This window comes from Hippocampus guttulatus, chromosome 9, assembly GCF_054856545.1.
Source record: "Hippocampus guttulatus isolate MCC_2025c chromosome 9, RoL_Hgut_1.0, whole genome shotgun sequence".
Classification (NCBI taxonomy): Eukaryota; Metazoa; Chordata; class Actinopteri; order Syngnathiformes; family Syngnathidae; genus Hippocampus; species Hippocampus guttulatus.
Window position 1 is genome coordinate 16,297,110 of NC_141269.1, and position 16,595 is coordinate 16,313,704.

The following is a 16,595-nucleotide window of genomic DNA, read 5'->3' on the forward strand; positions in this document are numbered from 1 at the left end:
TGTTGTTGGAAAAAAAATGAATTGCCCGCACATTTACAACTAACGACAATTTATTGTCTGCATTACACCTGAAGCCGCAAGAGAACATGCAAACTACACAGCAAGGCCTGGGTCCAATCGGAGCCAAAGTCTGTAGCAAACTTGGTGAATATTAAAGGACAGAGGAGCGGTTGTTACATCATAACTGTGAGGTTTTATTGTCATCCATCATCATCATCATCATGTTCCAATGGAAAATACTCTTAACACATGGCTTGTGTGACCGCGCACGTCATGCAGACACGATACGATCTGAAGAAACATCATGGCCACGTTATTGCATGATTTCACAGCCATCACTTATCTTACAATGTGTCCCATGTGTATCAAACATGCCAGGGTACACAGCTGTGTTTTTAAGAAGTGGAGAAGAAATGATCTTGAGAGTTATGTCAGAAAGTATTTGCCTACAAATGACGAAGGACCAATACACCTAGGACACATTTTTCCTTACGATAAGTTTTTTAGGCACCCCCCACTGCGTTTTTGGTCTATGAATGAAGCAGCAGAATCCATATACCGACCGTATTGTTCTACTGAGCACTGCTTTCCATCGGTCCACGGATCACCTGGAGACCAGGAACGCGTGGGTCCGGATGCTGCTGCTTGATTTTAGCTCTGCATTCAGTACCATAATCCTACAGGACCCTGAAGTGCGGGTGAGTCCCCTCCTCTTCTTACACCCTCATGCCCCACGACAAAATTCAAAATTCAGCAGTCATGATGTCATTAAATATGCAAATGACAACAGTGGTGGGGCTCATTCAGAATGAGGATGACAAACATAGGAGACGAGGGGAGACTTTTATGACTTGTGAAGACAACGCAAAAGATCTTTCTTTGGAGATACACTGCCAACCACGGATGAACTGGCACAGCAGCGTTGCCTGTCCAAGGCCTGTGATATTAGTGGAGACACCTCACACCCCTGTCATAAACTGTTTTCCCTCCTGCCTTCAGGAGCAACCGCAGCCTGAGGTGCAAAGCTGCCAGGTTTATGAACCGTTTTTATCCGACCGCCATAAGACTGCTAAATATGAAATGAGTGGGAACACGTGCAACAAACAATGTGCAAAGGCTCTCCGATAAGTGATATCCTTTGTTCGGGATAAATTCATTGCTTTTATTGATTATACATATGGATTGTTTTTTCGTCTGTATTTTTAGAATCTATTCTGTTTTTATTTCGTGCTGTGCATAGTTTAACATTTCGTTCTGTGATAGCTGATAGGATTGATGTACATCAAGTTCTCCCATATTTACTCTCATATTACTACAAAGCATTTATTCAGCGGTATGGCCTTGCGAGGCTTCACTGAGAGAGAGACGGCGAAGAACAACGTTGAAGGGGGGCCAGCTGGTTCCCAAGCTTGGACGAGATAAGCCATCAAGGAGTGGAGCTTGTTAGGCTGCACGGCTGTGGAAAAGAACTCGAACCCTTCCGAGCATACAAGAGTGCACCTATATTATATTCTTTGGATTGGAGACGTCACCAACACTCCCAGAGTGAAATCAGATAACAAGCTCTGAGGAGTGGAAATGGCGACCTTGAGACGGCGCGCTTATGACGAGCTTGCACAAATGAGCTCATGAACTCCTCCGAGCACAGGTTTGCATTGTTTCGGACCAGACATCATCTTTCTGTGGACTTCATCAATGGTTCTGACGTATGTGTGTGCTTCCCACTCCCTTCCCTTTAGAAGCTCATGTATTAGGCACCATTTTTTTTTTCAATAAATTGAGGACTCTGCAGGTTGTATCTACAACTTGTCCGTTCTCTTGTCTTCCTTTCGTGTTTGTTGTTTATTAAATGTTGTAGATTGACTAAACCTAACAATTGAATTTATCAGGGTTAAATTTGAGTCCGGGTCTGATATTACTGTAAGAAAAATTTCGGACTCGACTTCCCCTTTCGATTGGTAACCTATAAGTACAAACCCAGTTCCAATCCAGTTGGGACGTTGTGTTACACATAAAAACTAAATACAATGATACGCAAATCATATTTAATGTATATTTCATTGAATACATTGCAACGTCTGTTATTTAATCTAACTGAAAAACGTCATTGTTTTGAACTAATAATCATTAACGGCGGCCCGGTAGTCCAGTGGTTAGCACGTCGACTTCACAGTGCAGAGGTACCGGGTTCAATTCCAGCTCCGGCCTCCCTGTGTGGAGTTTGCATGTTCTCCCCGGGCCTGCGTGGGTTTTCTCCGGGTGCTCCGGTTTCCTCCCACATTCCAAAAACATGCATGGCTGGCTGATTGAATGCTCTAAATTGTCCCTAGGTGTGAATGTGAGCGTGGATGGTTGTTCGTCTCTGTGTGCCCTGCGATTGGCTGGCAACCGATTCAGGGTGTCCCCTGCCTACTGCCCGAAGACAGCTGGGATAGGCTCCAGCACCCCCCGCGACCCTAGTGAGGATCAAGCGGTTCGGAAAATGGATGGATGGATAATCATTAACTTTGAATTTTAGGCCTGTAACATGCTCCCAAAAAAAGCTGGGACACGTGGCCAAAAAAAAAAAAGACTGAGAAAGTTGAGGAATGCTCATCAACCACCTGTTTGGAAAATCCCACAGGTGAACAGGCTAACTTGGAACAGGTGAGTGCCAAGATTGGCTATACAAGGAGCTTTCCTGAATCGCTCAGTCATTCACAAGCCAAAATGGGATGAGGTTCACCTTGTTGTCAACAACTGCATGAGAATTTTTTTTTAAAACTGTTTCAGAAACACAACTGGCTCCTCGAAGATGAACTGATGCAAAGTGGAAAAGTGTTCTGTGGTCTGACGAGTCCATATTTCATCTTGTTTTTGGAAACTGTGGACGTCGTGTCCTCCGGGACAAAGAGGAAAAGAACCATCGGGATTGTTATGGATGCTAAATTGAAAAGCCAGCATCTGTGATGGTATGGGGCTGTGTTCCTGCCAATGGCATCTGTGATTTACACATCTGTGGAGGCGCCATTAACACCTAAAGGGACTTACAGGTATTGGCCCATCCAAGCAATGTCTTTTTCATGGACCTCCCTGCTTATTCCAACAAGACAATGCCAAACCACATTTTGCAAATGTTACAACACCGTTTCACTTCTTAGTGAAAACCATTTATTTCAGTTTGAACATTAAATATCTAGTCTTTGCAGTGTATTCACTTAAATACAGCTTAGACATGATTTGCAAATCATTGTACTCTGTTTCTATTTATGTTTAACCCAACGGCCCAACTTGGTTTTGTAAATTTGTAAGACAACAGGCCCGCAATCCTGATTCAGTCTTGAACAGCTCCCAACAAACCTTAAATGTATTTTCAATCAGAGCAGAGTGATTTTATCACTCTCTGAGGTGACAGGTTGAAGTCCAACACGCACACACATGCACACACACACTGCAGCGTTGAGGTGGAGCTCCAATTGGAGGAACGTTCGATGCCCCCTTTAGATGACGTCGTCGAACATGTGCATGGACTGCATGATGTTCTCATCCTAGAAGGGAGGCACGCGTTATGCGCTCTTAATATGCTGTTGGAAATAAGGTTAAAAAAAAAATCCACCTTCTGGCACGTTTCCAAGAACTCATCGATGGTGATGACGCCATCTTTGTTCCTGTCCATATTCTATAAGGCGACACATAATTAGCGTTCATCTGATTCCTGTGCAGCAGTTTACTACGAAAAGCTTCTGATTAATGTGTAGCGCTACCAGTCTCAGATACAATGCTGACCTTTGAGCTATGCCACTGTGCTGCCCAATATTTGTTCTATATTTCTATTTTTTTTTCCAACCTGGAAGAAGCGTTCCACGTGGTCCTGGGGAGCGCTGTCCCTCATGCAGGGGTACGTATACTTGCCCATCATGTCATAAATGGAATGCATGATGTCTGTCATCTCCTGACCAAAACAAGTCATCACCACAAGCTGTTAGTAAAACATGAACAGAAGAAAAAAAAGAAACTTTTAGTGAAGCGTGCCGACACCTCTCGAGTGATGCAACCGTCCTTGTTGAGGTCATACAGGTTGAAGGCCCAGTTGAGTTTGTCTGTGACGGAGCCTCTGAGGATGACGGATAGACTTAAGACAAAGTCCTACGGCCCGGTAAAAACAAAAAACAAATGGGACAGAAAAGAGAAAAGTGAAGGCTATATTTCTGATACACATGAACCCGAAATGGACATTTGTTTCTTTTCTAAACCACATCCTGCATCAAGTCACGCAAGCTAGAAGTGTTGAGTTGTTATGACACAATTGATACGCTGCCTAGAGCAGTCAGCCTTTGTTGTGTGTTTTACCTCAAAGCTGACAGATCCGCTTTTGTGAGTGTCAAAAGCCTCAAACAGGAAATGTGCATACATACTTGTATCTGGAAGAGGAACATTTTATATGAGCGCTATGCAGATTTACAAATAGTAACCACATATCAGACATCAGGCATTGGCGGCAGTGCTCGTGAGTGGTTTAGGTCCTATTTAGCTGACAGAACCTTTTGTGTCAGCCTTGGCTGCTCTGAGTCACGCACTGCTCCCCTGTCATGTGGTGTTCCACAGGGCTCAATTCTGGGGCCTCTGCTGTTCTCGCTGTATCTGCTCCCATTGGGTTCCATCTTAAGGAAACATGGTATTCCCTTCCACTGCTATGCAGATGACTGCCAGATCTATGTCCCACTGAGCAAGAAAGACGCCTTCTCATTAAGGCCACTCCTATCCTGTCTGGAAGAAATCAAAACCTGGATGGCACAAAATTTCTTGAAATTCAATGAAAAGAAGACAGAGGTGATATTGTTTGGTCCCAGTGGCCCTTGTACATTCCATCCTGTAGACTTGGGCCCCCTGTCTCCTTATCTTAAGTCAACAGTCTCAAACTTGGGCCTTAAACTGGACAGTGATTTCAAACTCGATCGGCAAATTGGTGCCGTTGTTAAATCCAGCTTCTTTCACCTTAGACAGCTGGCCAAAATAAAACCTCTCCTCTCACATGAACACTTTGAGGCAGTAATTCATGCCTTTGTCACATCCCGGCTCGATTACTGCAATGCCCTTTACTTTGGAGTCAGCCAGTCCTCCATTAAGCGCCTTCAGCTGGTCCAGAATGCCGCCGCTCGCCTCTTGACTGGTACTCGTAAGAGGGAGCACATAACTCCTACTCTGGCATCCCTTCACTGGCTCCCCATTCATTTTAGAGTTATTTTCAAGATCCTCTTATTTGTTTTCAAATCTCTGAATAATCTCGCGCCACCTTACCTCTCTGAGCTCATCCGCCCCTACACACCTGCCCGGCGCCTCAGGTCTGCGGACCAGACATTATTAGAAGTACCAAGAATTAAATTGAGGCTCAGAGGGGATCGAGCCTTTTCTGTTGCTGGTCCCTCTCTCTGGAATGACCTCCCACTGAACATTCGGCAAGCCTCCTCGCTGCCCATCTTCAAAACCCTCCTCAAAACTCACTTGTATTCTTTGGCATTCGACTCAGCATGACTTAGATTTGTTCTTGGTTTTACTGTTTGGTGCTTTCTACCGCCTTTATTACCGATTTGTCTTACTGTTTATTGCGCATGTTAAATTGCTCCATGTACAGCACTTTGTATGCAGCGATGGCTGTTTGAAAGTGCTCTATAAATACTGTTGACTTGACTTGACTTGACTTAAGAGCTCTCCTAGTACCAGTGGAGCAGTTTTGTTAGCACTAGCATCAATGCTAGAGTGTTACTGTTCAGATTTGTGGACGGTGAGTAACAACTTAGATAGGAGAGGTTTTAAGTTTAACCATGATAGTCTTAGTTTTATCGTGAACTCTCTATTTGGTGAGAGTAAACAGCTCTGTCACTGACTGCTCTTTGTACTCAGTGACAGGATTCATCTCAGTGTTATGGAATGTGTTGTTATTATTTTGTATTTTCCTAATGGTGTTTTTGGTACAAAAAAAAAGAAAACACTGCTCATCACCAATAGTAAATTAGAGTGGTGGTGGCAGCGTCAGGCCTCGGGGCTGTTTTTCCTCAGCTGGAACTGGGGCCCAAGACAGGGTGGAAAGAATTATGAACAATTCCAAACAGCAGTCAGTGTTTGAGCATAAAACTGGCAAGCTTCTGCTTGAAAGCAATGTCAGGAAAAGCATACGGGAACGTCAGAAATTGATTTGGCGTTAACGCTTTAAAAAGTGACAGTTGTGTGCTGACTCCCGTTGAGCTTGAGTTTGAATGTGGCAGTCATACAGGTTACAGGTCACATTAATGGTGGGAAAAGTTTTGAAATTGTTTGTCTTAGCCTCTTTTTTTTTTTATGTAATCAAAACCTGGCATTTGAACAGGGGTGTGCACATATTTTGTCCACTGTAAATGTGCAACGTCAACTGACGTTTGTGCTCAACGGCACCTTTGAATTTATAAAACGGAGATATGAGCCACATCATCAAAAAAAATAATTAATGTGTATGCAAAAAAAAAGTAAAATATGTATTTTAATAGCGGAATAATTATTTTGTTCATTCTAATTAATAAACCAAAGATTTCACAAAAAATAAAAAGTAAAATGGATTTTACTGTTTACAATACATCAATCAAACAATTGTTCTAATTAGATAAATTAATAAAATAGATTTTTTGAATACATTTTTAGGAAACATGATCCCCCCTTACAACACGTGTGGGGTCTCAAATTTCAAAAATCAGCTTCCACACCCATCCACACATTTTTTCATCTTTACCCTGGCACCCTGCAGAAGATGGGGTTTCCCAAACTCCCACGTTAGTTTAAAATTAAAATAAATCTCGAAGCTTTTTTATAACTGTACAGAGCAAACCGCGTTTGTTGTCACGAATGATAGTTGAATGCTCGCTATTTCATTGGTTCATATGTTGATATTGTTCCATTTGGTGTTGAGCCGAAAATCACAGAAAAAAACAGTTCTGAAAGTAAACAACGTCATCCAACTCATGTAGAATATCCAAATTCCCTCGCAGAAAATGACAATGGAGTGGCACTTTTATGCAGACTCCGGTGGTTTGTTTATTTGTGGCCCTTGTCTGGTTCTTTTCTTTGCACATCTTTGTAATTATGGTCTTTAAATTTGGAGTTTGGACAAGACAGAAGTTTTATTTTAAGAAGTAAGAACAGAGACTGCAACTGACCTCCCTGAGGGAAGAATTGAGAGTAGATGTTTTTAAATGTCTCCTCATTCACTGCGCCACTGGGACACTCCTGGAATGAGAAGATATAAAAACCCTCGCTCTTGCACACGCATGAAAGTGGTTGCAGGCGAGAGCAAATGTTGCCAACTGGGCTCACGTTTTTGAATCCTCTGTAGAGGATCTGCAGCTCTTTTTTACTGAAGTTAGTCTGCCCCATGAGACGTTCGAGGCCTTCGGGTCGGTGACACACCGCCGACAACTCGGCCTCATCACATATGCTATCTGCACACGCAGTGAGACACATAACACACCATTACGGCACAAGAGATGCATTGCATGACTAACAGGAATGCGAAGGGCCACTTGCTTTGATTGATGGACGCGCCGGAGCCAGAATGATAGCAGGGCAGCAGTTTGAGGAAGCGCTGCTTGATGGTCCTTTTGGTGGCTTGATTTGGTGGGTTACCTAGAAAGAATTGAAGAGTTGAATGGGTAACTCAAGGCACTCCACAACATATTTTAAAAAGATGATGCTCTCGTCTCAGTTTACCAACCAATGTCCTGTACTTAGTGAAATCTGGGGTAGTTGAACCCAAAGCTCTTATTCTTATGCATGAATGGCAACAAGTAGATTGGTATTAATTGACCCTTGTGCTATCTCTGAGTTGGGAGTTCAATATAATGCTCTGTAAACTCTTAATTCTTTGTTGTGTGCGGGAATGTGGGAAAGACATCTTTCAAAAAAAGCTAAACTTTACAAAAAAAGTTGTTTGCCCAACAAACATTTCATCAAAGCTTGTGGTCTTCAAATTGTGTGTTCATCCAACTATTTGCATTGATTTGTTTATTTTTTACAGTGTTGGTTCATCTAAAAATTGCAATATTGTATAATTACATCACAAATAACTGATGATAAAATGTCTCCAGTTTTATTCAGCATAACACCAATTTCTTTGACAAAATAAAAATGTGATTACAAAGCATCCCAACCATACAATATGATCTCTTTTTTTAAGGGCTCAAAGACCCTTAAAGCGCAAATATTTAGAATTTGAGAATTTCAGGCCACTCCAGTACAATCTATTGAAATGATGACGTTCCAAAATACTCTAGACGCCTCCAATATTTTCATTCGTCCCACGAATTCTCTGGTAATTGTTTCCAAGCGAACTGGACCGTGCAATGATCAATTCTGCCAGCAGAGGGCAGTGTTGCTCCGTAGCTACATAGGCCAAGAAACAAACCACCGGTACTCTCCAAGAAACGTTTACACGCACACAAAGATCCAACATGTTGAATAAATGACTGTTGAGAAATCTTCACTTAAAATCTCCACTGCCGCTAACAGCCACAGCCAATCTGTGGGTTTTTGATTTTGAGAGCGCACCAAGGCCGGGTCTCGACGGGCACAGGGGGCAGCCACAAATCTTGAGGAGGAATTGTGCTCCAGCACCTTTTACCACATCTAACTGACAAATTCACTCACTTGAATGCAGCCACACACCCTGCTCGAGGAAAATAGGCTACAGTTTGTATTTATCTGCACTTTATTGAATTGATGAAATGAGTGAAACAATGAGTTCAGTGACTGTGTGCACATGTATGTTTGCATGTGTTCGTGCACTCACTGTTCATGCACGTGTGTGCACGTGTGTCCCCTCCACTCTGCAATTTTGTGCATGTGCACGTGTGTGTCACCTTCACCCTGCAATTTATGCATATTTTTGGTGTGTGTATTACAAAATGAAGCAATTGTCCTGATCCAAGGGCACGCAACTATTTCGCTTAGTTTTGCGATGGTACGTTTGCTGCAGTGTGGCGTTTGCATGAGGCAGATGATGTTGGTGGACAAAATGTCTCTTTTGATGGCTGCTTCTTACTTTCGGGCGGAAGAAAGCGTCCTGCTGTGTACAGAAACTCCTTTCTCTCATCATGGTGGAAGATTTTCTTCCCCAAAAGCAATCCATCCATTCACCCATTTTCTAATGCGCTGATCCTTACAAGGGTCACAGGCGTGCTGGAGCCTATCCCAGCTGTCTTCTGGCAGTACACCCAGAACTGGTTGCCAGCCAATCACAGGGCACACATAGACGAACAACCATTCGCATTCACAATTACACCTAGGGACAATTTAGAGTGTTCCGTTATTTGTTTTGATTTCTCCATTGCTTCTGGTTCAAATGCACTCTCTACTAACTACACGCTAATCCACCCAACTCTGTGAAATAAAACATCATTACAAACATATTTAAGACACATCAGCCGGCACTGTTGATTCTGAAGGACCAAGGCATACTGGATGGGCATGGAAAGTCTGAAACCCGATTGGACAAAAAAGTATCTAAAACACACATACTCAAAACAGTGCAACCAAGAGAAATGCTAAGAAAGAAAAGGGAAAAAAACAGTTGTGAATAAATTACTTAATAAGTAATAAATAAAAATATATTATTTCATGGAACAAATATAAGAATTTTGTTTCTAAATGTAGGTGAGTGTTTCTGATAGTGTTTAGGCCAGCGGTGCCCAAATTGTATTGTATTGTTATTTATAATTTGTATTGAATCCAGATGGAAGACAGATTAATGATCATAAATATAATGAATTAGTAAATCACCTTTATACTATCAGGAGGCGAAGTAGTTGGAAAGCTTTTATGAGTAAGCTACTTGCTGATTGCACATGTGCGTGCAGGCTATTATTCAGCGAGAGCTTCATGCAGTCATGATGTTTGCTGAGGAGATGTCAATCAAATGTTCAAATACGGCAGCTGCAGCCGGGTGGAAAAGCAAATAAACAACGGACGACACTTGTCATCTTCATGACGCAGAAGGGCAAAAATTATGCAGTCGTTTTTCTATTTCTGCCGATTGAGCGCATTTAAGCAGAGAGGAGAAAAAAGTTTCCTTGGCGATGCCATTTTTTTCTACTGGGAACTATTTATAGAAGAAAAGATTGATCGGCCAGAATTTGATGAGAACAAAACACCCGCGCGCGCACGCACACACACACACACACACACACACACACACACACACACACACACACACACACACACACACACACACACACACAGTGCATGTTGTGGCTGGACGCAATAAAAAAATTCATTTTGTGAATGCGAAGACTTTGTTTTTCTTCTTTCTATCCAATCTTCTTGCTGCTGTAGACTGTAAATATCCCCAATGTGGGAGAAATAAAGGATATCCTATCTTATCCTATTAACAATGCAAGCACATTTAAGCATGTTCATGTCCATAAAGTGGTTAAATGTGTTTCCAAAACACCTCTCCCTCAAAAATTGGACCTGTACTTGCCCTCCGGCTGACTTTGATTGTTTCAATCAATTTCATTGTATGCTGCTTGCTGAGGCAGATCAATACACTCTACCCTGCTGCTTCTAACACAATTAAAAGACTCTTATGCACTATTTTACCAGCTGAGGATGAGACACCAGGACGAGACAAATGAGAATAAAAACACACTTGGAAAATATACATTGGCCAGGAAGTTTAAAAAAAAAATGGAAGCCGCCACTTAATGTGTCTATTCAGAGTGTGAGTCTTGTTTTTGACATTAATTGTGATGTTATGAAATCCATCCCTCCATCATCCAAACCAACGAAAACCCCAAATCCAAGTTTGGCTCTTTCACACCCCAAAAACAAGAGAAATAACATATGACAAAGGCACCCAAGCTCCGCAAACCACAGTTTGTTCAAAACTGATTGTGGGGTCAACATTGGAATAGTGAGTTTGAATTGAGTCACAAAAAAATTGCTAAATTAGCCCAGGGTAAAGTCGTGTACACATCCTCAGCGGTTGGAAAAAATATCAAACCCATTTTTAAAAGGTGAGGAGTGGCTAGTACAGACATCTTTTTTTCAATTGAACAGAGTCAAAGTAAAATGTCATAAAATCAAATTAACACTCAAGTGAAGTACAGATACTCGATTTTTTTTATTTCAGTAGGCTACACTTGTCACCAGTGTTGACACGTAAAAAAGCCTTTTGGATGCAAAATCTTTTGGGAATCTTCAAATAAGTCCACAAGAGTCCACAGGCAACTCCTCTGACGTTTTGATGTACCCGATCACATTCTTTTTTTTTTCCCTGATCACTTTCCAAACGGGCTTTCTTTCGTCACGCCATCCTAAGAAGGGTTTGGCCCAGCTAAATCAATCAGGTCGCCTCTGCGCTTCCAGTAATCCTCACTGGGACTCTACTCACATTCTGGATGACCATTTCTTCCAAACCGTGCGCACTGTCACACAGCTTTAAAATTGCACACACACGGGGGCGGGGGTTAGAAGGATGATCTTAAAATATTTGTAACACAACATCAAACCACACAAACCCCATTTGCTCCTTGGAGCACATGTCAGCTGGCAAACAAGAAATGCAACGGAGATTAAGCAAAAACACACACAAACACACACATGGGCTCAAACGAGTGTGTTCCTACGAATTCACTTTTTCATTCCGCAAAGTGTTACAGTAAGTGATGTGCAGACATGTTGAGTCTAGAGGGGATGCTGATGACTCAGCAAATATCCAGCATCTCTGATGCATCTTTTTTTTTTTACACCTAGCTCATCCATATTTTATGTTCTGTTCATCCAATCTGCTTGTTTGCTCGTCATCAATATTGTTAACTGTTTTTCTTTCGTGCAAATACTCCATTATACAGTACATATTATACAGTTATCATGATGCAGTAGTACTATGAAGTTCTAGTGTTCTAAAAGTGGGGAAAATTGAGAGTTTGACTCAATTTGAGGTGAAAAGTATGTTCCAATGTTCCATTTTAGGAGTCTGAAGTTTGAATCCTATCAAGTAATGTGTCCTGTTTTTCTGGCCATTCTGCCAGTCCTGCAGGACTCCGAGCTGACTGTTGCAGCTTTTTGTGAACAAAGGACTTCGATTTAGATATTCTTTTGCAGCTGCCGTTTGAGTCCTTCTATATGTGATGAAAAGAAGGAAATCTGAGTAAAAACGTAAGGTTAGCAATTTAGCCTTACATTGTCATTGTTAACAATAGGTCATGTTATGTTTGACGTTTTCCATTATATCAGTGTTTCATTTCAGAAGATACTTGTGGGATAGTGAGCGTTAAACAAAATATGACAGATTTATTTATTGTTTGTAGAATATTTCAATTGGACTGGTTAGCTTCTGCTTTGAGTTCTAAGACACTAACATTACGAGTGCAACGGTTTTATGATGGTGACACTGGAAAAAATCTTCCAGATATCAAGATGGGACACTGTTTTACTCAAAAATTAAAAACAGGATAACAATTCATGTTCAACTTATTTGAATACACTACAAAGACAAGATATTTAATGCTTGCACTGATTAACTTTATTGCTTTGAGCAAATTATCATTACCGGTAACTTAGAATGTTATGGCTGTAAACATTCCAAAAAAGCTTGGTATGGGTCATGTTTACCACTGTGTTACATGACTTTTCTTCTACCACAAAAGGGGACACAAATTGTTGAAGCTGTGTAGGTGGAATTTTTTTCCCATTCTTGCTTGATGTACAGCTTCAGCTGTTCAGTGATCCGGGGGTTTTATGTTAATAATGCACCCACCACACATTTTCCATTGGAGACAGGTCTGGACTGCAGGCAGGCAAGGCTAGTACCCACAGTCTTTTAACTATGAAGCCATGCTGTTGAAACACGTGCAGAATGGGGGTTGGCAAAAACAATTACAAATGTGGACTCATCAGACCACAGAACACTTTTCCACTTTTGCATCAGTCCATTTTAGATGAGCTCGGCCCCAGAAAAGCCGGTGGAGTTTCTGGATGTTGTTGATAAATTATTTTTGCTTGTATAGCAGAGTTTTAAGTTGCACTTATGTATGTGCATGTATTCATTTAAATATACCGGTAGGTGTGTACATGATTTGAAAATCATTGTATTCTGTTTTCATTCATGTTTAACTCAACTTCATTGCAATTGGGCTTGTAACATAAGACATAATTTAAAAATTAAAACCCAGACTCGATAAATAAATAAATAACAGCAACATTATAGGAGACATCATCCCTCTAAATGAATGCAAACACATTCAGTCCAGAACTAATGCCATAAATAGACAATTGTTATCAGGTATTGCAAAAAGTGCAACATGCAATGATAACAAAGAACATGAGCAACCTAGGAGCTCGTTGCCAAATAAATTGCACTTGGGATAAATGAAACCTGGAGCTTTTTTGCCCACCTCATCGGAACCCTAAATCGACAGCCCGAGGGCAGAAGCTCAAACTCATTTTGGAGTGGATGATTAGAACTGTTCCAAATAGCATTCGCCTTCCTCAGGACCTGTATCTCTTATAGGTCGACAGTAGCCCAGCTTCCTGACTTGCTGATATTTTTCCTGTCGTTTTGATAATACGACAGAGGCCGGACAAGTTCAGGTTTCCAAACTGTGCCACAAGACAGAAGGATGAAACAAGATTCAATAAAATTTGGAAGGTTCTCATTCTCCTTTAAAAAAAAATACAATCGTTGATGAAGCGTTTTGTCGGGCACATCAACGTGAGGTTGTAAACACACGTGATTGTGTTTATGAGCGAGTGTGTTGTTATAATCCCTGCCGCGGTGGCTGTCGTCCATCCATACAAAGGGCCGTTTGTGTGTCTTGTGGAGTGCAGCCTGTGTGTGAATGCACCTGTTGACTGTTTGGTTAAGCAAACGTTGAATGGCCATCACACCAGCAGAAGTAACCGACTGACGTGAAATGAAACCTTCATTCTAAAACCAGCCAGCTGTGCATACTCATGTTCAAAGATTTAGTATCGGCGCAGGCACTCGGTTATTTTTGGTGACAAAGTCTATTTTGGGATGATCTAAGAGGAATGATTTTGTGTGCTTGTCTTTGCAAGTATGTTAAAAAAAAAAGGGGGGGGAGGGGGTTGAAGGAGAGAGAAGAACGTCTCACTGATCTAATTACACTGCAAACACACTGAGGAAGATCGCTGGAGATGACAAGAGGTGCTGGAGACGTTCACTTGATTTCTTGCCTGCGCCTCCCTTCTTGCTTGATTCCTCTATCTCTCTCTACACGCTCACTTAGAGACTCGAGCTCATTAAAAGCGATCACATCGCCCATACAATATCTCCTTTAATGCCGTTAACACAGAGTTATGGCTGCATTATCATCCTAATCACACACCGATTAGTTTCGCAGTTACATACAAATGTTTCCTAGAAATTCTGTCATGGATCTGTTTGTGACCAACAGGTGGCGCTGTAGGGCTCCGCCTGTGGTTGCACACCTGTTAGTCATTATGTAATTAGTGCCACTTTAAAAGACACAAAAAACGTTGTCTCTGTTTAATACAGTTTGTCAAGTTCACCCTGCTCCTCCCTCTTGCCTACTTTTTGGGGTCCATCACCACCACCTCGCAAACGTGACAAATTCATCCGTCTATCCGTACTATTTTTAGGTTGAGTGAACGCTGGCGCGTTTTGGCTGCCGCTGCTCAACCCGTATTATTTTGTGTTTTTTGTTATTGTTAAGTGTCCTTGGGTGTCTTGAAAGGCGCTTATAAATAAAATCTATTATTATTATTATTATTATTTATATCCTATTCCAGATGACACCACACTGGACAGATTGTCATTCCGTTACAGGACTAGTCTGAGTTAAACATTTTCTTGGCCTTTTTTTTTTTAAATTGGAGTTTCTTTGAGGTGTTTTTTGTTTTTAAAATCGCAGACTGGATCAAATGTTCTTGCAGGCTTCACGAGTGGGACCGTCTTTGGGTACACCTGCACAATCTGATACAATTCACCTATCTGGTCACCATGTCAATTGTAGGGGACATTTCGACAAACGACCATTCACACTCACAGTCACAGCTACGGACAATTTAGATTCGTTAATTAACCTTATTTGTGATTGGAACGTGTTTGGAAGTGGGAGTACTATACTTGGAGAAATCCCAGGCAAGCTCAGAGAAAACAAGTAAACTCCACACAGGATGTCTGAAGCTGAGATTTGAACCCAAATGTTAGAGGAGTGAGACGTATATCAAACATCACAAACTTCATAACTCAAAGTTTAAACTGTCAAAAGTGTTTATTTAGTGTAATATCGACTGCATCACCAAAGTATGGACACACACAAGAAAGAAATGAGTTTATTTTCAATTTTATCATCAATGTGACTCCTAACATTTGTGATGCTCTTTACAAGATTCATTCGAACTCAATGCACCCTAAATTATCCACCTTCATGTAATTGATCCCAAAATTATTGATCTACATCAAATAACGTTCCTTTGTTAAGCTATCTATGCCAGCTATGCACAATGGCATGCAGGACAATGAAATGCTCTTCCACTGAATTACAGAAGGGCGGTAGATAAGTGACCGGTGCATTCACTTTTTTAAAGATGTTTCTTCCGTAAAATATGTGCCTTTACTCAACAAAAAGGTTCAGAAACACTGCTTGTTGTGCATCACGTTTGAAGTATGTCAAGTCAAATGAGAATGCAGCTATTTGATAAAAAAGTACATGAACAATACACTAAAGTACCTTGCTTGTACAAGTTTTAAACCTCCTCCCTCCGTTTCTGGGAGCGAAGAGAGCGGAGATCAAAACCATGAACAAGTGGCAAGTAGCGAGATGAGATTCGCGTACCTGTCAGCGGGTCGTAAGATCGATCCAGTTCCGTGGACTCCGACAAGCTGTGATCCTGACTTCGGGATTTCATGCTTGTCCCTCGACTTTACAGGACCCGTTGGAACCGCAAGACCTGCACACGATTTGCGTGTGTGTTCATCTCCCAAACGTCGCCAGGGCTGCAAAGTATGGACGAGCGCGGAGGAGCGTGATTATGTCGATGATCCCGCTCCCCTCTCCTTCCTCATCCAATCTGCTCCTCTTTGCGCACGAACTTTCAAAACACTGTTTGCTCGCCTCGTCCGGTCACGCGGGTCCACGAATGCCACCCGGGTAGGAGGAGGACGAGAGGGAGCATGCAGATGTGAGACAAACTTGGTTCATTTATTCTATTCGAGCATCTTGTTCCATACCGTACACGTCTGGTCGCTTCATTCGACACGTCAGCCAATACAAATGATCAAAAGACTCAATCAAGATTTCTGGCAAATGGAGGAATAGTATTTATTAACAATGTTCACTACACTGGTCAAAGGCTAATGTTAATCAGTCATGGCTTTATGTGTCCCAAAACGTATTTTTGACCCCGATTTCAAAAATAGCTTTCTTTTTTTCGAAGCACATCAGGTTTGTGAGAGATTTTCAATTGTTTTGTTTTTAGTTTGACCAATAAAAGCTTGCACAATGTGGATTTTACCATGTGTTGTAATTTATAGAAATGACGTTTCAGAAAAAAATCCACCTGCTGCTGAACCGAACCATTATTTCATAAACGTTACAAAATATATT

The 16,595-nt window shown here is 41.6% G+C and overlaps 1 protein-coding gene across 3 annotated transcripts; it reads right to left on the minus strand.

The window, feature by feature from the left end:
- Positions 1–132: 132 nt before the first annotated feature.
- LOC147200581 (A-type potassium channel modulatory protein KCNIP2-like) lies at positions 133–16,120 on the minus strand. 3 transcript variants are annotated; one of them, XM_086120404.1, is made up of 9 exons: positions 15,825–16,120; positions 7,531–7,629; positions 7,321–7,445; positions 7,164–7,233; positions 4,330–4,400; positions 4,018–4,125; positions 3,827–3,931; positions 3,596–3,658; positions 133–3,527 (listed from the first exon to the last, which is right to left on the minus strand). In XM_086120404.1, the coding sequence occupies exons 1-9, from the start codon at positions 15,895–15,897 to the stop codon at positions 3,480–3,482; spliced, it is 762 nt and encodes a 253-aa protein (XP_085976530.1). In that variant the 5' UTR covers positions 15,898–16,120; the 3' UTR covers positions 133–3,479. The 3 variants fall into 3 exon arrangements, with proteins under 3 accessions (XP_085976530.1, XP_085976528.1, XP_085976529.1); XM_086120402.1 differs by having other exon boundaries at positions 134–3,658; XM_086120403.1 differs by lacking the exons at positions 4,330–4,400; positions 7,164–7,233 and having other exon boundaries at positions 134–3,658.
- Positions 16,121–16,595: the final 475 nt, after the last annotated feature.